Source organism: Lipotes vexillifer, unplaced genomic scaffold (genome assembly GCF_000442215.2).
Source record: "Lipotes vexillifer unplaced genomic scaffold, Lipotes_vexillifer_v1.1 scaffold591, whole genome shotgun sequence".
NCBI classification, from domain to species: Eukaryota; Metazoa; Chordata; class Mammalia; order Artiodactyla; family Lipotidae; genus Lipotes; species Lipotes vexillifer.
The window spans coordinates 3,618,727-3,632,958 of NW_006791954.1; the positions used below are offsets into that span (position 1 = coordinate 3,618,727).

General features: G+C 42.9%; 1 protein-coding gene and 1 pseudogene across 1 annotated transcript in view; one reads left to right on the plus strand and one right to left on the minus strand.

The window, feature by feature from the left end:
* CWC25 (CWC25 spliceosome associated protein) overlaps window positions 1-13,461 on the minus strand; it is a 32,013-nt gene extending 18,552 nt beyond the window's left edge. The window contains exons 1-4 of the mRNA XM_007465145.1: window positions 13,312-13,461; window positions 10,889-11,061; window positions 3,653-3,889; window positions 587-656 (exon numbers count right to left, since the gene is read on the minus strand). Coding sequence (XP_007465207.1) covers window positions 587-656; window positions 3,653-3,889; window positions 10,889-11,061; window positions 13,312-13,329 — 498 coding nt within the window. The 5' untranslated portion in view covers window positions 13,330-13,461. The remainder of the gene's footprint in view (window positions 1-586; window positions 657-3,652; window positions 3,890-10,888; window positions 11,062-13,311) is intronic.
* On the plus strand, window positions 5,362-6,091 carry LOC103068749 (mitochondrial import inner membrane translocase subunit Tim17-A-like; annotated as a pseudogene).
* Window positions 13,462-14,232: the final 771 nt, after the last annotated feature.

Below are 14,232 nucleotides of genomic sequence, written 5' to 3' on the forward strand. Positions count from 1 at the left end.
GGTCCAGGACATGATCAGACGTCCCCTGTCGACAAGAGTGGAGGGTCTCGACCCTGGTTGTGCACAAACGCCCCTAGACTACTGAACGGACTCTCTGGTGGGTGGGGCTGGGAATCTGTGTTTTGAAACAGTCCCCAGAACCACTGCTTAGGAATTCCCATTTGTCAAAAGACTGCAACTCTGCTGACAATAATCAGGGACCACAAGATCAATCTTTAAATTTTCCTTACCAACTAATCCAAGAAACAATCACATAATATGTTACATGAGTGATTAATGGGCCCTAAAGGCTTGATACCACCTGATCTCCTGAACACACTGCATGATCATGCTTTCCACAGGCATATCCCAATACCCCTCTTTTTCTGGAAGAATGATATAACATGCTGTTTTTCCAACCAAAAGACATAAAAGAGAAAATCAAGCATAATTAAGCTTTATATGTTAAGATTGCACAAAATCACCAGGAGAAGGTCTCTAAAAGACAAAAATGTTTAAAGCCATGCTGCTTTCCCTCTCTTAAGAGTAAATGGAGAGGAGTTTTCATGTTAAGTAGTTCTTGATGCTTATTTGATGTACTACTTACCAATTCTTTGATTTTCTTCATTTTCACAGGATTATTCAATACCTCTCTTTTTTTCTCTTCTTCTTTCTTCCTAAAGAGAAGTTATAAAAATCATGATTCTTTCTTTCAGAAAAGGGGATTAAACCATTCATTCTACTCTCCATAATTCTATACAGCAATCTTTTTTCTCAATGCAGGCAGACAGGCCCCATGGTGCAATCTATATGATTGTGTGGAAGCCAGAAATCTTTCCCAAATCTGCATAAGGGATTGAATATTGTGGGGAAAGTTCACACCGGTTCCCTGTTGTGCAAGAAAGTGAGTTTGGTCTGTTGCTTATTAAGCTTCATGCTCAGGGCTTCCCAACTGGTCAAGTAAAATGTATGTCATCTTGTGTATCAAACATATGCAACATTTCAATACTACCTCCACTGTTTAGCATGATAACCCCTGGGAAATAAACAGAATGGATACCTTTTTCAAGAAGTCTTACTCTCACATAGGGTTCATAGGAGGGTAAACTGGTCAACCTTCCCGGAGGACAATTCGGCAACATTTATCACAGCCTGTACATACTCACAAACTCTTTAATCTTACAAATGCTTCCTCAAGAATTTGTTACTGAAAGGATATAATCAAGGAAGGTCACTAAAAAGGTGTTCATGTTATAACAATGAAAACTTGGAAACAAGTTAGGGATCCACCAGGAGAATATTAATAAATTATGGTAGAGACTTCCCTGGTGGGCCAGTCGTTAAGAATCCGCCTTTCAATGCAGGGGATGCAGGTTCAATCACTGGTCAGGGATCTAAGATCCCACATGCTGGGGCAACTAAGCCCACACACCACAGCTAGAGAGCCCGCGCACCACAGTGAAAGATACTGCGTGTCGCAACTAAGACCTGATGCAACCAAAAATAAATAAATAAAAATTTTAAAAAAACAAAACAAAAAAAAGAAAGGGAAGGTGTCAAAAAAATGTTTTAAAATAAATAAATAAACTATGGTATATCCATACAATATAGGTATTAAAAATGATGTGACAGAAGCATAGTCAGCAACATAGAAAAATGTCCCATATATATGACTAGGTGATAAAAAGGAGTTTATAAAATAATATGCACAATATTTGTACACCAATGTTCATAGTAGCATTATTCACAATAACCAAAAGGTGGAAATAACCCAAATGTGCACGACAGATGAATGGATTAAAAAATGTGGTATACACATGCAATGGAATATTATTCAGCCTTAAAAAGGAAGGAAATTTTGATACATGCTACAACATGGATGAACCTTGAGGACATTATGCTAAGTAAAATAAGCCAGTCACAAAAAAACAAATATTGAATGATTTCAACTTTTATGAGGTTCAGAATAGTCCAACTCATAGAAATGAAAAGTACGATAGTTGTTCCCAGGGGCTGGGGGGAAAAGGAAATGAAGAGTTGTTGCTTAATGGATACAGATTTTCAGTTATACAAGATGAAAAACTTCTGGAGATAGGTTGCACAACAATTTGGATACCCTTACTACTGAACTATATATATACTTAAAATGGTTAAAATGGTAAATTTTATGTCATGTGTATTTTACCACAATTTTTAAAAAGAAGGAAATTCTGACACATGCTGTAACACAAATGAACCTTGATGACATTATGCTGAGTGAAATAGGTCAGTCACAGAAGGACAAATACCATATGATTCCACTTATATGGGTAACTACAGCAGTTACATTCATAGGGACAGAAAGTAGAAGTGGCTGCCAGGAGCTGGGAAGAGGAGAGAATGGGGACTTACTGTTTAATGAGTATAAGGTTTCAGTTGCGAAGATGAAAAAGTTCTGGAGAAGGATAGGTAGTGGTGATGGTTGCACAACGCTGTGAATATACTTACTGTCACTGAAATGTATACTTAAAAATAGTTAAAATGGGACTTCCGTGGTGGCGCAGTGGTTAAGAATCTGCCTGCCAGTGCAGGTGACATGGGTTCGAGCCCTGGTCCAGGAAGATGCCACGTGCCACGGAGCAACTAAGCCTGTGCACCACAACTACTGAGCCTGTGCTCTAGACCCTGCGAGCCACAACTACTGAGCCCACGCGGCACAACTACTGAAGCCCATGCGCTCTAGGGCCTGTGCTTCGAAACAAAAGAAGCCACCGCAATGAGAAGCACGCACACCACGATGAAGAGTAGCCCCTGCTCGCCACAACTAGAGAAAGCCCATGTGCAGCAGTGAAGACCCAATGCAGCCAAAAATAAATAAATTTATTAAAAAAAAACAAACATGTACTCATGATACAATGTGAGTGTGGAAGAGTGCCTGCTCACATTTGTATGCTGGTGAGTTTAAGGAACTTTAAAAGAAAAAGAAAAAAAAAGTTAAGATGGTAAATTTTATGTTATGTATATTTTACCACAATTAATTAATTAAGATGCTAACAAAATGGGAGAAAATATTTACATATAAATATATATCTGTAATAGATAACTTTAAAAGAATTTTCAAAAGAAATGTAAATAAGAAACATTTTTTAATGTTCAACCTTACACACTTGAAATAAAATAATGAAAATTAAAAACAAAAACAAAAAAACGCACCACATGATTTCATTTAACACCCAAAATGCAGCTCTACTTTGATCTGTTACATATTAGGGTTAAATAAAATTCTAAAGTTTCTTTTCAAAGGGTTCTGCCGCAAAAAACAAACAAAAGGGAGGGGTAGAGGGGAGGGGAAAAGGCCTATTCAACCCCCCAGCCAACTCTACACATATCCCCCAATTTCTAAGAAGCTGCCAGTCTTTCTCACCTTGCTTCTACCTCTTATTTTTGTTTAAGGGCCAAAGGTAAATGAATAAATTTGGTCTGGCCTGGTACACTTACCAATCTCTTCCCAAACAGCCTAGTTCAGGCACCCTTAATAGAGCCTCCTTTTCAACATCAGAAGCCCAAATGGAGACAAACCCTTTTACGTGGCAGACAAAAGCCAACAGTAAACCAACTGCAAAGCAAGAGGTGAGATAACATCTCTGCTAAGCATCTCTGTAATAAAACCTCCTTCTCAGCCGCTCATGAGTACCTGATGATGAAGAGCGGATCCTCCCGGATTTTGCTGGCCATGTCAAGAAGGGAATTGGCACCTGATGGGGCAAAGATAGAGCCTGGGAGGAGTCCTGTCTCAGAAGAACAGCCTGCCTCCTTCTCCTCCATCTTCTCAAAAACGTATTTGTCAATGGGACGCCCCAGCAAGTACTCATCACGGTTCACCATCCCACCAGGACCCTGGTACATCCAGTCCAATTTTTCTTCCTTCTTCCTAGTTCAAGAAAAAAAAAAACAGTCAAAGAAAATGTAGACTTCTCAAACCTACACACAAAACCTGAACATGAGGGATAGATAAGCACAGCTGGGGGAATCCCCTGGTGGCCCAGTGGTTAGGACTCCACGCTCTCACTGCCAAGGGTGCAGGTTTGATCATCGCTGGTCAGGGAACAAGGATCCTGCAGGCCGCAAGGCGTGGCCAAACTTAAAAAAAAAAAAAAAGGCGCAGCTGGTCAGAACTGGACTCATTCTACAGGCTCCTTAGCAAGGGCTAAACACCACACTCCACGGGGCACTTGGGAAGAAACGGTACTTGCTGTCATGGAGTTTAAATTTTAGGAGAGAGATCGTTTCCACACACCTAAAGCAATTTATGAGGAAAAAAAAGTTCCTCAGCCTGGGGCATGGATCTTTTGCTCAGGGTTTCTCAAGTCTCCTTTACAAAGTCTTTATGTTGTGCTTTCATTTCGAGGATAATCTGAAAGAGCTAACATGCATGTTCTGGATCAGCTCATCACCAAAACAATTTCAGTGACCACATATGCAGTTGTGTTTACTGTGTGTTTTGGTGCTTATTGTCACCTTGGCACCAGTGGTAATATACTACATTCGAGGGGATAATGAGAAAAGACCAGCAATAACAAGTTATGCTTTCAAGCCAAAAGAGGGAAGCCAAATTACGTCACAGTATCATGCCAAATATTTTCCTGTGGTTCTAAGAGAAAAAAAGTGGTGAGAAAATTTAGCCCTCACACAACAGACAGTAAAGGTGTGCTGAATTCATTCATAAGAGTATGTGTTGGAGCAGCCAATATCACAGTCACACTACAAGTAGCAAAGTAGGTTCATCGAAACAATATTATCTATAACATTAGGTGCAATGTTTTTTGACTATGACTTTTAAATTTTGTATATTTATTTTTGTTTAAGATTATATAACAACTATGAGCATAAATAATACCTTCCTAGTTATATCTTTGCATATATTTTTAATAAAAATAATTTAAACCAATAATAGAGGGTCTAACCCTTCAGATTTCTTTTCCTATTATAAGGATTGGCTTGAGAAACACTATAGTCTATGATTAAGAATTGATTGTGGGGCTTCCCTGGTGGTGCAGTGGTTAAGAATCCGCCTGCCAATGCAGGGGACATGGGTTCGAGCCCTGGTCCAGGAAGATCCCACATGCTGCGGAGCAACTGAGCCCGTGTGCCACAACTGCTGAAGCCCGCATGCCTGGAGCCTGTGCTTCCCAACGGGAGAAGCCTCCACAATGAGAGGCCCGTGCACCACAACGAAGAGTAACCCCTGCTCAACGCAACTGGAGAAAGCCTGAGTGCAGCAACAAAGACTCAATGCAGCTATAAATAAATAAATTTATTTTAAAAAAAAAAGAATTGATTGTGGGCCACTGGGGTCAGGCTCCACCCAGCTTACCCAACCTCACTCACACCACTGGGGTCAAGATGGAGGAGCAAGAGTGAGAGCCGTGCCCCGGAGAACTATGTGGAAGACTGTGGTGGGGCCTTTATGATGGGTACCACAGGTAGCAGTGTCTTTTATGCAATTAAAGGTTTTCACCATTCTCCAGTGGGAGTAAACCAGAGACTACATGGGAGTTTGACAGCTATTAAAACCAGGCCTCCGGGCTTCCCTGGTGGCGCAGTGGTTGAGAGTCCGCCTACTGATGCAGGGGACACAGGTTCGTGCCCCAGTCCAGGAAGATCCCACATGCCGCAGAGTGGCTAGGCCTGTGAGCCATGGCCACTGAGCTTGCACGTCTGGAGCCTGTGCTCTGCAACGGGAGAAGCCACAACAGTGAGAGGTCTGTGTACCTCCAAAAAAAAAAAAAAAACAGGCCTCCACAGTTGGGAGGTGGCTTTGCAGTTTGGGGAGGTCTGTTTTCTATGATTCTCTGCTGGATGGTGCATGTTAGAAAGACCTCTGGAATTCCGTCACAAGTGCAGCCTTCACAGGAGTCACCCTGGCAGCCAAAAGGGACCAGTGGCCACAGTTGCTGGGTCAGCTGTGACTGGTGGCATTCTCCTAGGGTTAATTGGAGGAGCTGGTATCTTAGTGACAAGATCTGCCTCTGTGTAGTTTCCCAGTGGTCCTTGGTTTGCTGAAGATCCCTCCCAGGTGCCTTCAACTCAGTTACCACCCTCACCTTTTGGAGACTATCAACAATATCAATGACTTCTTTCCCAGAATTTCTTTAACAGAATAAGCTGTAATTCAAGAAGGATTTTGGAAGATCAAGATACAATGTATTTTTAAATCACAGGTGAGACAACCATGGCCAAATAGGCTATTAAGAGATATTGAGCACTTTTTTCTATTTAAAGGAATATGGGGGATGGGTGTAAAAAGACAATACAGTTATTTATTCACAGTTGGACTGTATTTATAATCAAAATACATGTCTAACAGCATTAAAAGAAACTGTAATAAGTGCTTAGAAGATGAAGAACCAAGGGACAAATAATAGTGAAACACAACCATCATTTCCTTGGAGACTTCTCTGCCTGGTTTTGTGTGTTCTGTTATTCAAACATTAAAAAACTCCTGGGGGGTTGGAGGGAACTGACTGTGAAAGGCAGACTACATAAGAGCTTAAAGAGGTCTGAGCAAGAAGATCGGTGGTGACTAGAATATTCTGGCAAGCTCATTTTCCTGAAAGGCAGTATAACATAATGGTTAAGAGCACAAGCTCTGGAGTCGGGCAACATGGATTTGAATCCCGGCTCTAAAGCCAAGCAACTCATCTGAGCACTGGTGTCCTCACCTGTAAAATGGGGATAAAAGAGTACCTGCCTCATAGGGTTGTTGGGGATTAAATAAGTCAATGAATTTTTAAGGTGTTCAGAAGACTGCATGGCACAAAGTAAGTACTAAATAAACACTAGCTAGTCTGTTTTGTTTTGTCTTTGTTTTACTTCAAGGGCAACTCATCAACTGGCAGAAGAAACATAAATGTATTAAGAGATAAAATATGTACTTCATAATTTCTTTGCCCCTCCTATCCATAACCTACCCTGTAGTTCTGTCATGTGTTCTTACCCTGGGGATAATCACTGATGTTCCCACTAGCTAGTCTTTTTATTCTCTATGTATGTGTTTTGTATCTCCCACCAGGTTTTTTTAAACTCCTAGATGGCTGGAATGAATCCCAGACAGTTGCCTAATATGTTCAGTGTTTGACAATTCATGGGCAATGGGTCTAGAGCTGGCAGTACTTTTTGAATGAAAAGCAGGTCTCAGTGATCGACTAGGGGGGAATCCTAAAAGGACTTGTTAAAGATGGCTCAAGGGATCATGCCTATGCATGCCTGACACGAATGCAGATGGGGAAACTGGAAATAAATATTTGTTTATTCATTTGTTAACAATGACTCAGCACATTTCCTATGTGCCAGGCAGAGGAAGAAGGTCAGAAAGATGACAAAGATTCAGGCAGCTAAGCTGCTCACAGGCTACCAGATGAGGCACAGAGGTCAACTAATTACTGAACAGTGCTGCTGAGACCTAAGTATGTGATGGGTAACTGTGGGATACTTGAAGCAGAACTGCCTGAATAAAAAAAAAAAAAAAAAAAGAACTGCCTGAATATACAGAGATACAAGAGTTTGTGTGGGATAAACGTGGCAGTCGTCAGCATGAAGCAGACACTGGTACCAAAGGAATGAAGGGAGAAGAACAGTGAGCCTTGGGAAGCAGGAGCAGTTACTGGATGAGGGAAAAGCTAAGCAAGTGAATAAAAGAGAAGAGACGGTATGAAAAGGTAGGAGGGCCAGGAATATGCAGGCAAAGGAGCAAGACGTATCCAGAAGAAAGGATAGGAAAAATGAAGACAGATACTTCTATAAAGTAGTATTTTCAGGGCTACAGCTAGTCTTAAAAGGACTCAACTAATATCAGTCCTGCTCAGGCCCTCCAGTAAGAGAACATGTTGTATCGCTGAGATCCAGTGCCACTGGACTTGACCTGGCTCCGACACTACCCAGCTGGGTAAACGTGCAAATTACTTCTGTGCACTTCCATATCCTCATGTCTAAAATGGAGCTAGTAACTGCCATCTCTCAACATTTTTAAAGTGAGACCCTCTCTGAGTTTTTTGCTTTTGGCGGTACGCGGGCCTCTCACTGTTGTGGCCTCTCCCATTGTGGAGCACAGGCTGCAGACGCGCAGGCTCAGCAGCCATGGCTCACGGGCCCAGCCGCTTCACGGCATGTGGGATCTCCCCGGACCGGGGCGCGAACCCGTGTCCCCTGCATCGGCAGGCAGACTCTCAACCACTGCACCACCAGGGAAGCCCTGAGTTTTTAAATGAGAGAAGATTTGGGGTAAAAGTCATATAAAAACGAAATGATGTATAGATTTTTGCTGTTGCTATCACTAAGGATATAGAACAGGTTCTCAATTGAGGCTGCCCATGAGGATCACCCGGGGACCTCTTAAAGTATCCAGATGCCCTTGCCCCAGACACCCCCTGCTAATCTTAGGAGTCTGCTTGGGTGGGAATCACTCCCATCTTCATTTATCTCATCTTCCAAGGACACCCTAAAGTGCAAGCGTTGAAAAATGCTGGTAAAGAAAACACAATTTTCTAATATTATCAGTAAATACTTAAACAACATTCTATTGCAAAGAGGGATTTGGATGGAGATCAAGGATAACGTGCATATTGAGGTTTTTTCTTTGTTCTAAGAGAGCTGTATAATAAACACAGAAAAGATTATCTGAACCATACAAGTGAATTGTTAAATAGCAAAGGGTTGTATTGGATAAATTAAAAGCACGACACTATGCAAAGAACTACACAAACCAGTCAGCCAGACAAGCAGATCGTCGAAATACATCTGCAAGTAAAGACCAAAAAAAGGGACCTACATGCTAACCTTTGAGTTTCATAACACTGGAGAATATATGAGGGGGCAAAAAAATCAAAAGAATATAAAATCACCTTTCTCCCATTCCCAACAGACAAGAGGGCATGAGGGTCAGCAACAGGATATACACTGACTCCCAGCTCTGAAGCTGCTCATCTATACTCTGACCTCATTAATTAGACTCTGCAAAGCCCAAATTTCTGACATATCAGGCACAGAATATATAATGCTTGGCTGAATAAAAATTTCAAAATAATTTTTTACTTTTGGTTAGTGGGAAAGTAAACTCTTATAACTAATGGGTATTCTGTCTAAAATTGACATTTGATTTAAAATCAAGGGTTCACAAAATCTCAAACCTCACATATAAAAATGTCATATAAGCTGCCCAGGAATTAATTCAAATGTGTGAAATTTATTTAGTTTAAATTATAAAGAATATAATTTATACAAACTGTATAAAGTAAAATAATTTAATGTGTATCTATGGTTAAAAAAAACTTATAAAATTTCATTATTTTACCTCATTTTATATATTAATGCCCTAAATATATTGTGCTGTACTTTAAAAACTCCAAGACTCCATTTATTTTAAAACATTTCAAATTTTATACTTAAGTCAGAATGGCCTTCTGCCAATCCTGAAAGAATGTATACATATATACAATGGAATATTACTCAGCCATAAAAAGGAACGAAAATGGGTCATTTGTAGAGATGTGGATGGATCTAGAGACTGTCATACAGAGTGAAGTAAAAGTAAATCAGAAAGAGAAAAACAAATATCGTATATTAACACATATTTATGGAATCTAGAAAAATGGTACAGTTGAACCAGTTTGCAAGGCAGAAATAGAGACACAGATTTAGAGAACAAACGTATGGACACCAAGGGGGGGAAATGGGGGGGGGGGGAACTGGGAGATCAGGATTGACATGTATACACTAATATGTATAAAATAGGTAACTAATAAGAACCTGCTATATAAAAAAAAATTAAATAAATAAACAAACAAAAAAAAAACAAAGAAAGAATGTAATTGTCATCCTGCCTAAATTCCATAATGCCCTTTCCACGAACTGAAACTAAGTCTCTGTCTCTCACACATACACACATGCCTCTGAATGTCACAAATCCTCCTGTCATTAAATTACTAAGGAAAAGCCCTGTATATCCAACAGGGGAAGTATGTCACATGTTACCCTGGAGACTTGCCCACTAGGATATGAACAAGGGATAGTACAGATAAGTCAATTTTAGTCTATCTGGAGTTTTTATTCAATTCTGATTTAGGAATGCACTGCATATATTTTTTTAATTAAAAAATACCGATTTATTGGTGATTGTTCCAGTGAAGACGTGGGTTTTCTCAGATTTGTTTTTTTCATACAGAATACAGTTTGTTGTTGTTATATGCACATTTTACTGAAACTTAACCCCAGATTAGAATCCCAGGTTCCGGGAAACCTGCACTGCATATTTTATGCTTTTAATTTTTCTCAGAACACATTTATTCCCATCCCCTCTTATGAGATGGGTAGAGTAATTATTGTCTGTTACTCCTATCCTATATTATACAAGAGGAAACTGAAGTCAGGGAAAATCGAATGAGACTGTCCACATTCACATAGCTTTTACTGACAGACACACCATCTACCTCCTTCCATGGGACCTCTCGGCCTCCCTAAAATGAGCCTGAAATCCATAAATAAACAAAAGCAGGACTGAGGCCTCAACACATACTGAGAAGCAGGGTATAGGCAGTCATCCTCAGCCACAGTTGTTTGGCAATTATCTACCATGAACTTGGTCTACACTAAGCCCTTTATATGTCATCTCATTTGATCCTCAACAAACCTTAGGAGTTGGGTACTCTCATTCCCCCGGTTCTACTAAGGTAACCAAGGCTCCCAAACTTGCTCCCAGTTACACAGCTATGCTAGTCCATGCCATGCCAGCCTCAGAACCCAGGGCAGTCTGATTCCAAACTCACGCTTTTAACCAGCTATTATGCAACAACTGGACGATGCACCTGCAGGCAATTCTGCAATTCCCCACACACCAAGACACCCCCAGGCCAAATCGCCCCAGCTCCTCACGTACTTGACAGCTCCAACGTCCTCCGCGTAGCGCTGCATCTCCTCCCGGGCCCTCTCCTCCCGCAGCTCGCGCTGAAGCTCCTCAATCTTTTTCCGCTCAGCCTCATGCTTCTGCTCAGCTTTCCACACTTTCTCCACATTGCGGAGGGTCTGCGGGTGCCAGCTCTTCTTCAGATTCTGTGGTAAATGAAAGGAGGGAGAAAACAATGCGGGCAGTGGGTGGGTGGTGAGTATAACTGGCCCTCCCTTTCCCACCCCTATATTCATGCCAAGGCAGGCATGTAAGGGCAAGACATGTTTAACAATGGCAAGGTTGGCACCCAAAAATCTCACACATGGTGGGGCAGAAGAGAGGTTGTTCAAGTACATAAAGCTTCAGGATAAAACAGACCCCTCCGAGATTCCCTTCAAATACTTCTATCCTGAAATGTGTGAGTCTGACTTCCACTGGCCATGCCCGAAGTGAGGGTTGGTGATGACAATACAGGAGCAATGGGGTAGAGAAGCAGGAAAGTATAGACTCTGAAAGGCAAAAGAATTCAAGCGCCTTTGGCACTGGATGTTCATTCTTATGAACACAACCTTCTTCTCCTTGAGTCCACTGAACGTGCCTTAAACTTGCATGGTTTACAACCCCACCTAGTCAGTACCTCTTTCAACCTTCCTTCCCAAGAATCTCCCCCTGGTTCTGGTCTTCCTCCTCACCCTCAAGGAATGCTTCTCCTCTCCCTCCTCCCCATGAGCCGCTGCTTTGGTTCAGCTTCCCAACCAGGGATTCCTGGAGGAAGTGACATCTATGGATAATTATAAATTAGCCCAGTGATGTAGGAAGCGGGAAGGAGTGGGGTAGATTTCCACACAGAGGTAACAGCACACACAACTGCAGGCCCAGTGGTGAGAAAGAACAAATAATTCAACATGGCTGGAGATAGGAGAGCAAGCTGATGGGAAGGGGCTCAAGATGAAGCCAACTATGAAAGCAACAGATTGAGGGCCTTATAAGCCATGTTCAGGGACTGGATTTTATCCTGTTGACAGCAGAAAACACTAAACATTCATATGCAGGTGGGAGGCATGACCAGCCTAGCATGTAAAGAATGGATTGGAGAGGATCAGGACTGAAAACCAGGAGACCAGTTAAGAAACCTAAATGAGGGAATTGCCTGGTGGGCCAGTGGTTAGGACTCTGTGCTCCCACTGTAGGGGGCAGGGTTCAATGCCTGGTCAGGGAACTAAGATCCTACATCCTGCTCAGTGTGGCCAAAATAATTTTTTTTTTTTTTAACGAGGGCTTCCTTTTCTCTCTCTCTTCTTGTACTCCCTTTCCCCTCATTAGGTTGTTCAGTCCTTACTCCCTTCCTCCCCAACCCTCCACCTTGTCCTAATGGTCCTCGTCTCTCGCCTTCAATATGGGTGATTTTGCCTCCCAGGGAAAATTTGGTAGTCTGTAGACAGTTTTGGTTGTCACAACTGAAGGAGAAAGGTGCTACTGGCTAGAGGCCAGGGATGCTGCTACATGCACAGGACCACACACACAACAAAGAATTAACTCCAGCCCAAAATGTCAATAGCACTGAGGTTGAGAAACTCTGGATTAGAGCTTTCCTATCCCTAAATACAGCTACTTGAAGACACTAAGTCAGAAGAACCTTGATGGTATCTTGGAACTCATTCTAACTGATAACACCTGACAAACTCTAATATAGCTACTGGCCAGGTGGCTAAACGAATCTATTTGCTGATTCAATTAGCTACACTTTCAGGAGATTAGCATTTTTCTGATCTTGCACCATGCGCTTATGGGTACATTTGCCCAATTCGGAGGCTTAGCCCCCTACAAATGAACTATACAGTTTAAGAGAAATAGCCACATAACTTACATTAAGTGCTATGAATTCAGAAGAAAGCTCTGCCACTACAGATCAGAATGCAGCACTGAAGAAGGAGTGGAAGTCAGAAAGGTGAACGTGAGAAAGATCTTCCGTGACCCCAGGACATGGCTCAGGGACGAGGAGAACGGGGGCACAGATCACCCCTACTACAGCCCAGGACATGACTGAACTCCTAGCTGAGGAAGGAGATGTATCCCAAGACAAGATATACAAAACAAAGTGACACGTCCTCCATACCTGCCTCCTTTCCTAGCCACGGTTCCAACCGCTCCCGAGGCTTCCCAGAATTTCCAGGCAGAAGCGCTCCCTGTCAACAAACACCACCTCCCCTCCTTGGCGACCCACCTCACATATCTTCCCAAGTCTCCGCCCGGTCCCTCATGGCCTTAGTTATCCGTCCCCTGTCCAGGGCTAGAGCTCCCTGTCCCCAACGGCAGCGTCAAGAATACCCACTGCCACCCCCACCAATTTCCGTCCCCAGCCTCAGTCGGTCTCCGGCCTCAGTCTTCCCCCAGCCCTGGGCTCCCTCACTTACCAGGTCTCCGCCCCCCATGATGGTGGAGACGCTTCCTCACTACGCGGACCTGGAAGACTTAGGAAGGATCGAGGCGAAACGCAGAAAAAGAGCTCAGCTACGACCTCCGGAGATCTGATACCGAGGACAACTGGCTACCACTTTCACTGCCAGATCCATAAGACCACTTCCGGGAGAGCGTTATATTAGAGCGACTGCGTCGCGGTACCATGACGTTCAATACTCGCTGTCGCGCTGCGTGGCGGTAGCGTCACGTGCAGTTTCGCAGGTTGCGGACGTGATATCGCGGGATCTGTGGTTTCACTTTGGTCGCCTCGGGTTGCCTCCTCCCCTGATTTCTGGAGTAGTGAGTTAAAACGCTACGGCTGTTTCGAGTTACAATTGGTCCTGGGCCTAGCCCGGCGGTTCGGTTGCCATGGCGATGCACCGCGGCGTCCCCCTCGGAGCTCCACTGGGGGCCTCCCTAGCGAAGCCCCAGCGTGGACCAGCCTGGGCCGCCCGGAATTTCTAAACGGCTTTTCAAATCCGCAGTCTCCTCAAACCTCGACTCACAGCCAACCCCCTTACTCCAGGCGTATTTTACGGAGTTAAATAGAAAACATCGAACCGAAATTCCATCAGCTTCCCTGCACCAAACCTTTAGAATCTGCCAGCTTTCCCCTTTCCTTTCCCTTCGTTTACGATGCAAGAAGCATCCCTCCTAATCTAAGGCACGGCGGTTCATCTGCTCGGATCCCACCCCTCGCATCTGGTATTACTCAATTCCTCCCTCTCTCCTCTATCTCCCTAAGTATTGGTTCTTTGTCATCATCATTTTAGATACGCTCAGTTGATCCTTAAAAAAGAAAAAAGCTCATGTCTTTCCCCCAGCTGCTGCACTCTCCTCTCCGTCTTTAGCGAACTTGAAACAAGTTGTCTCCA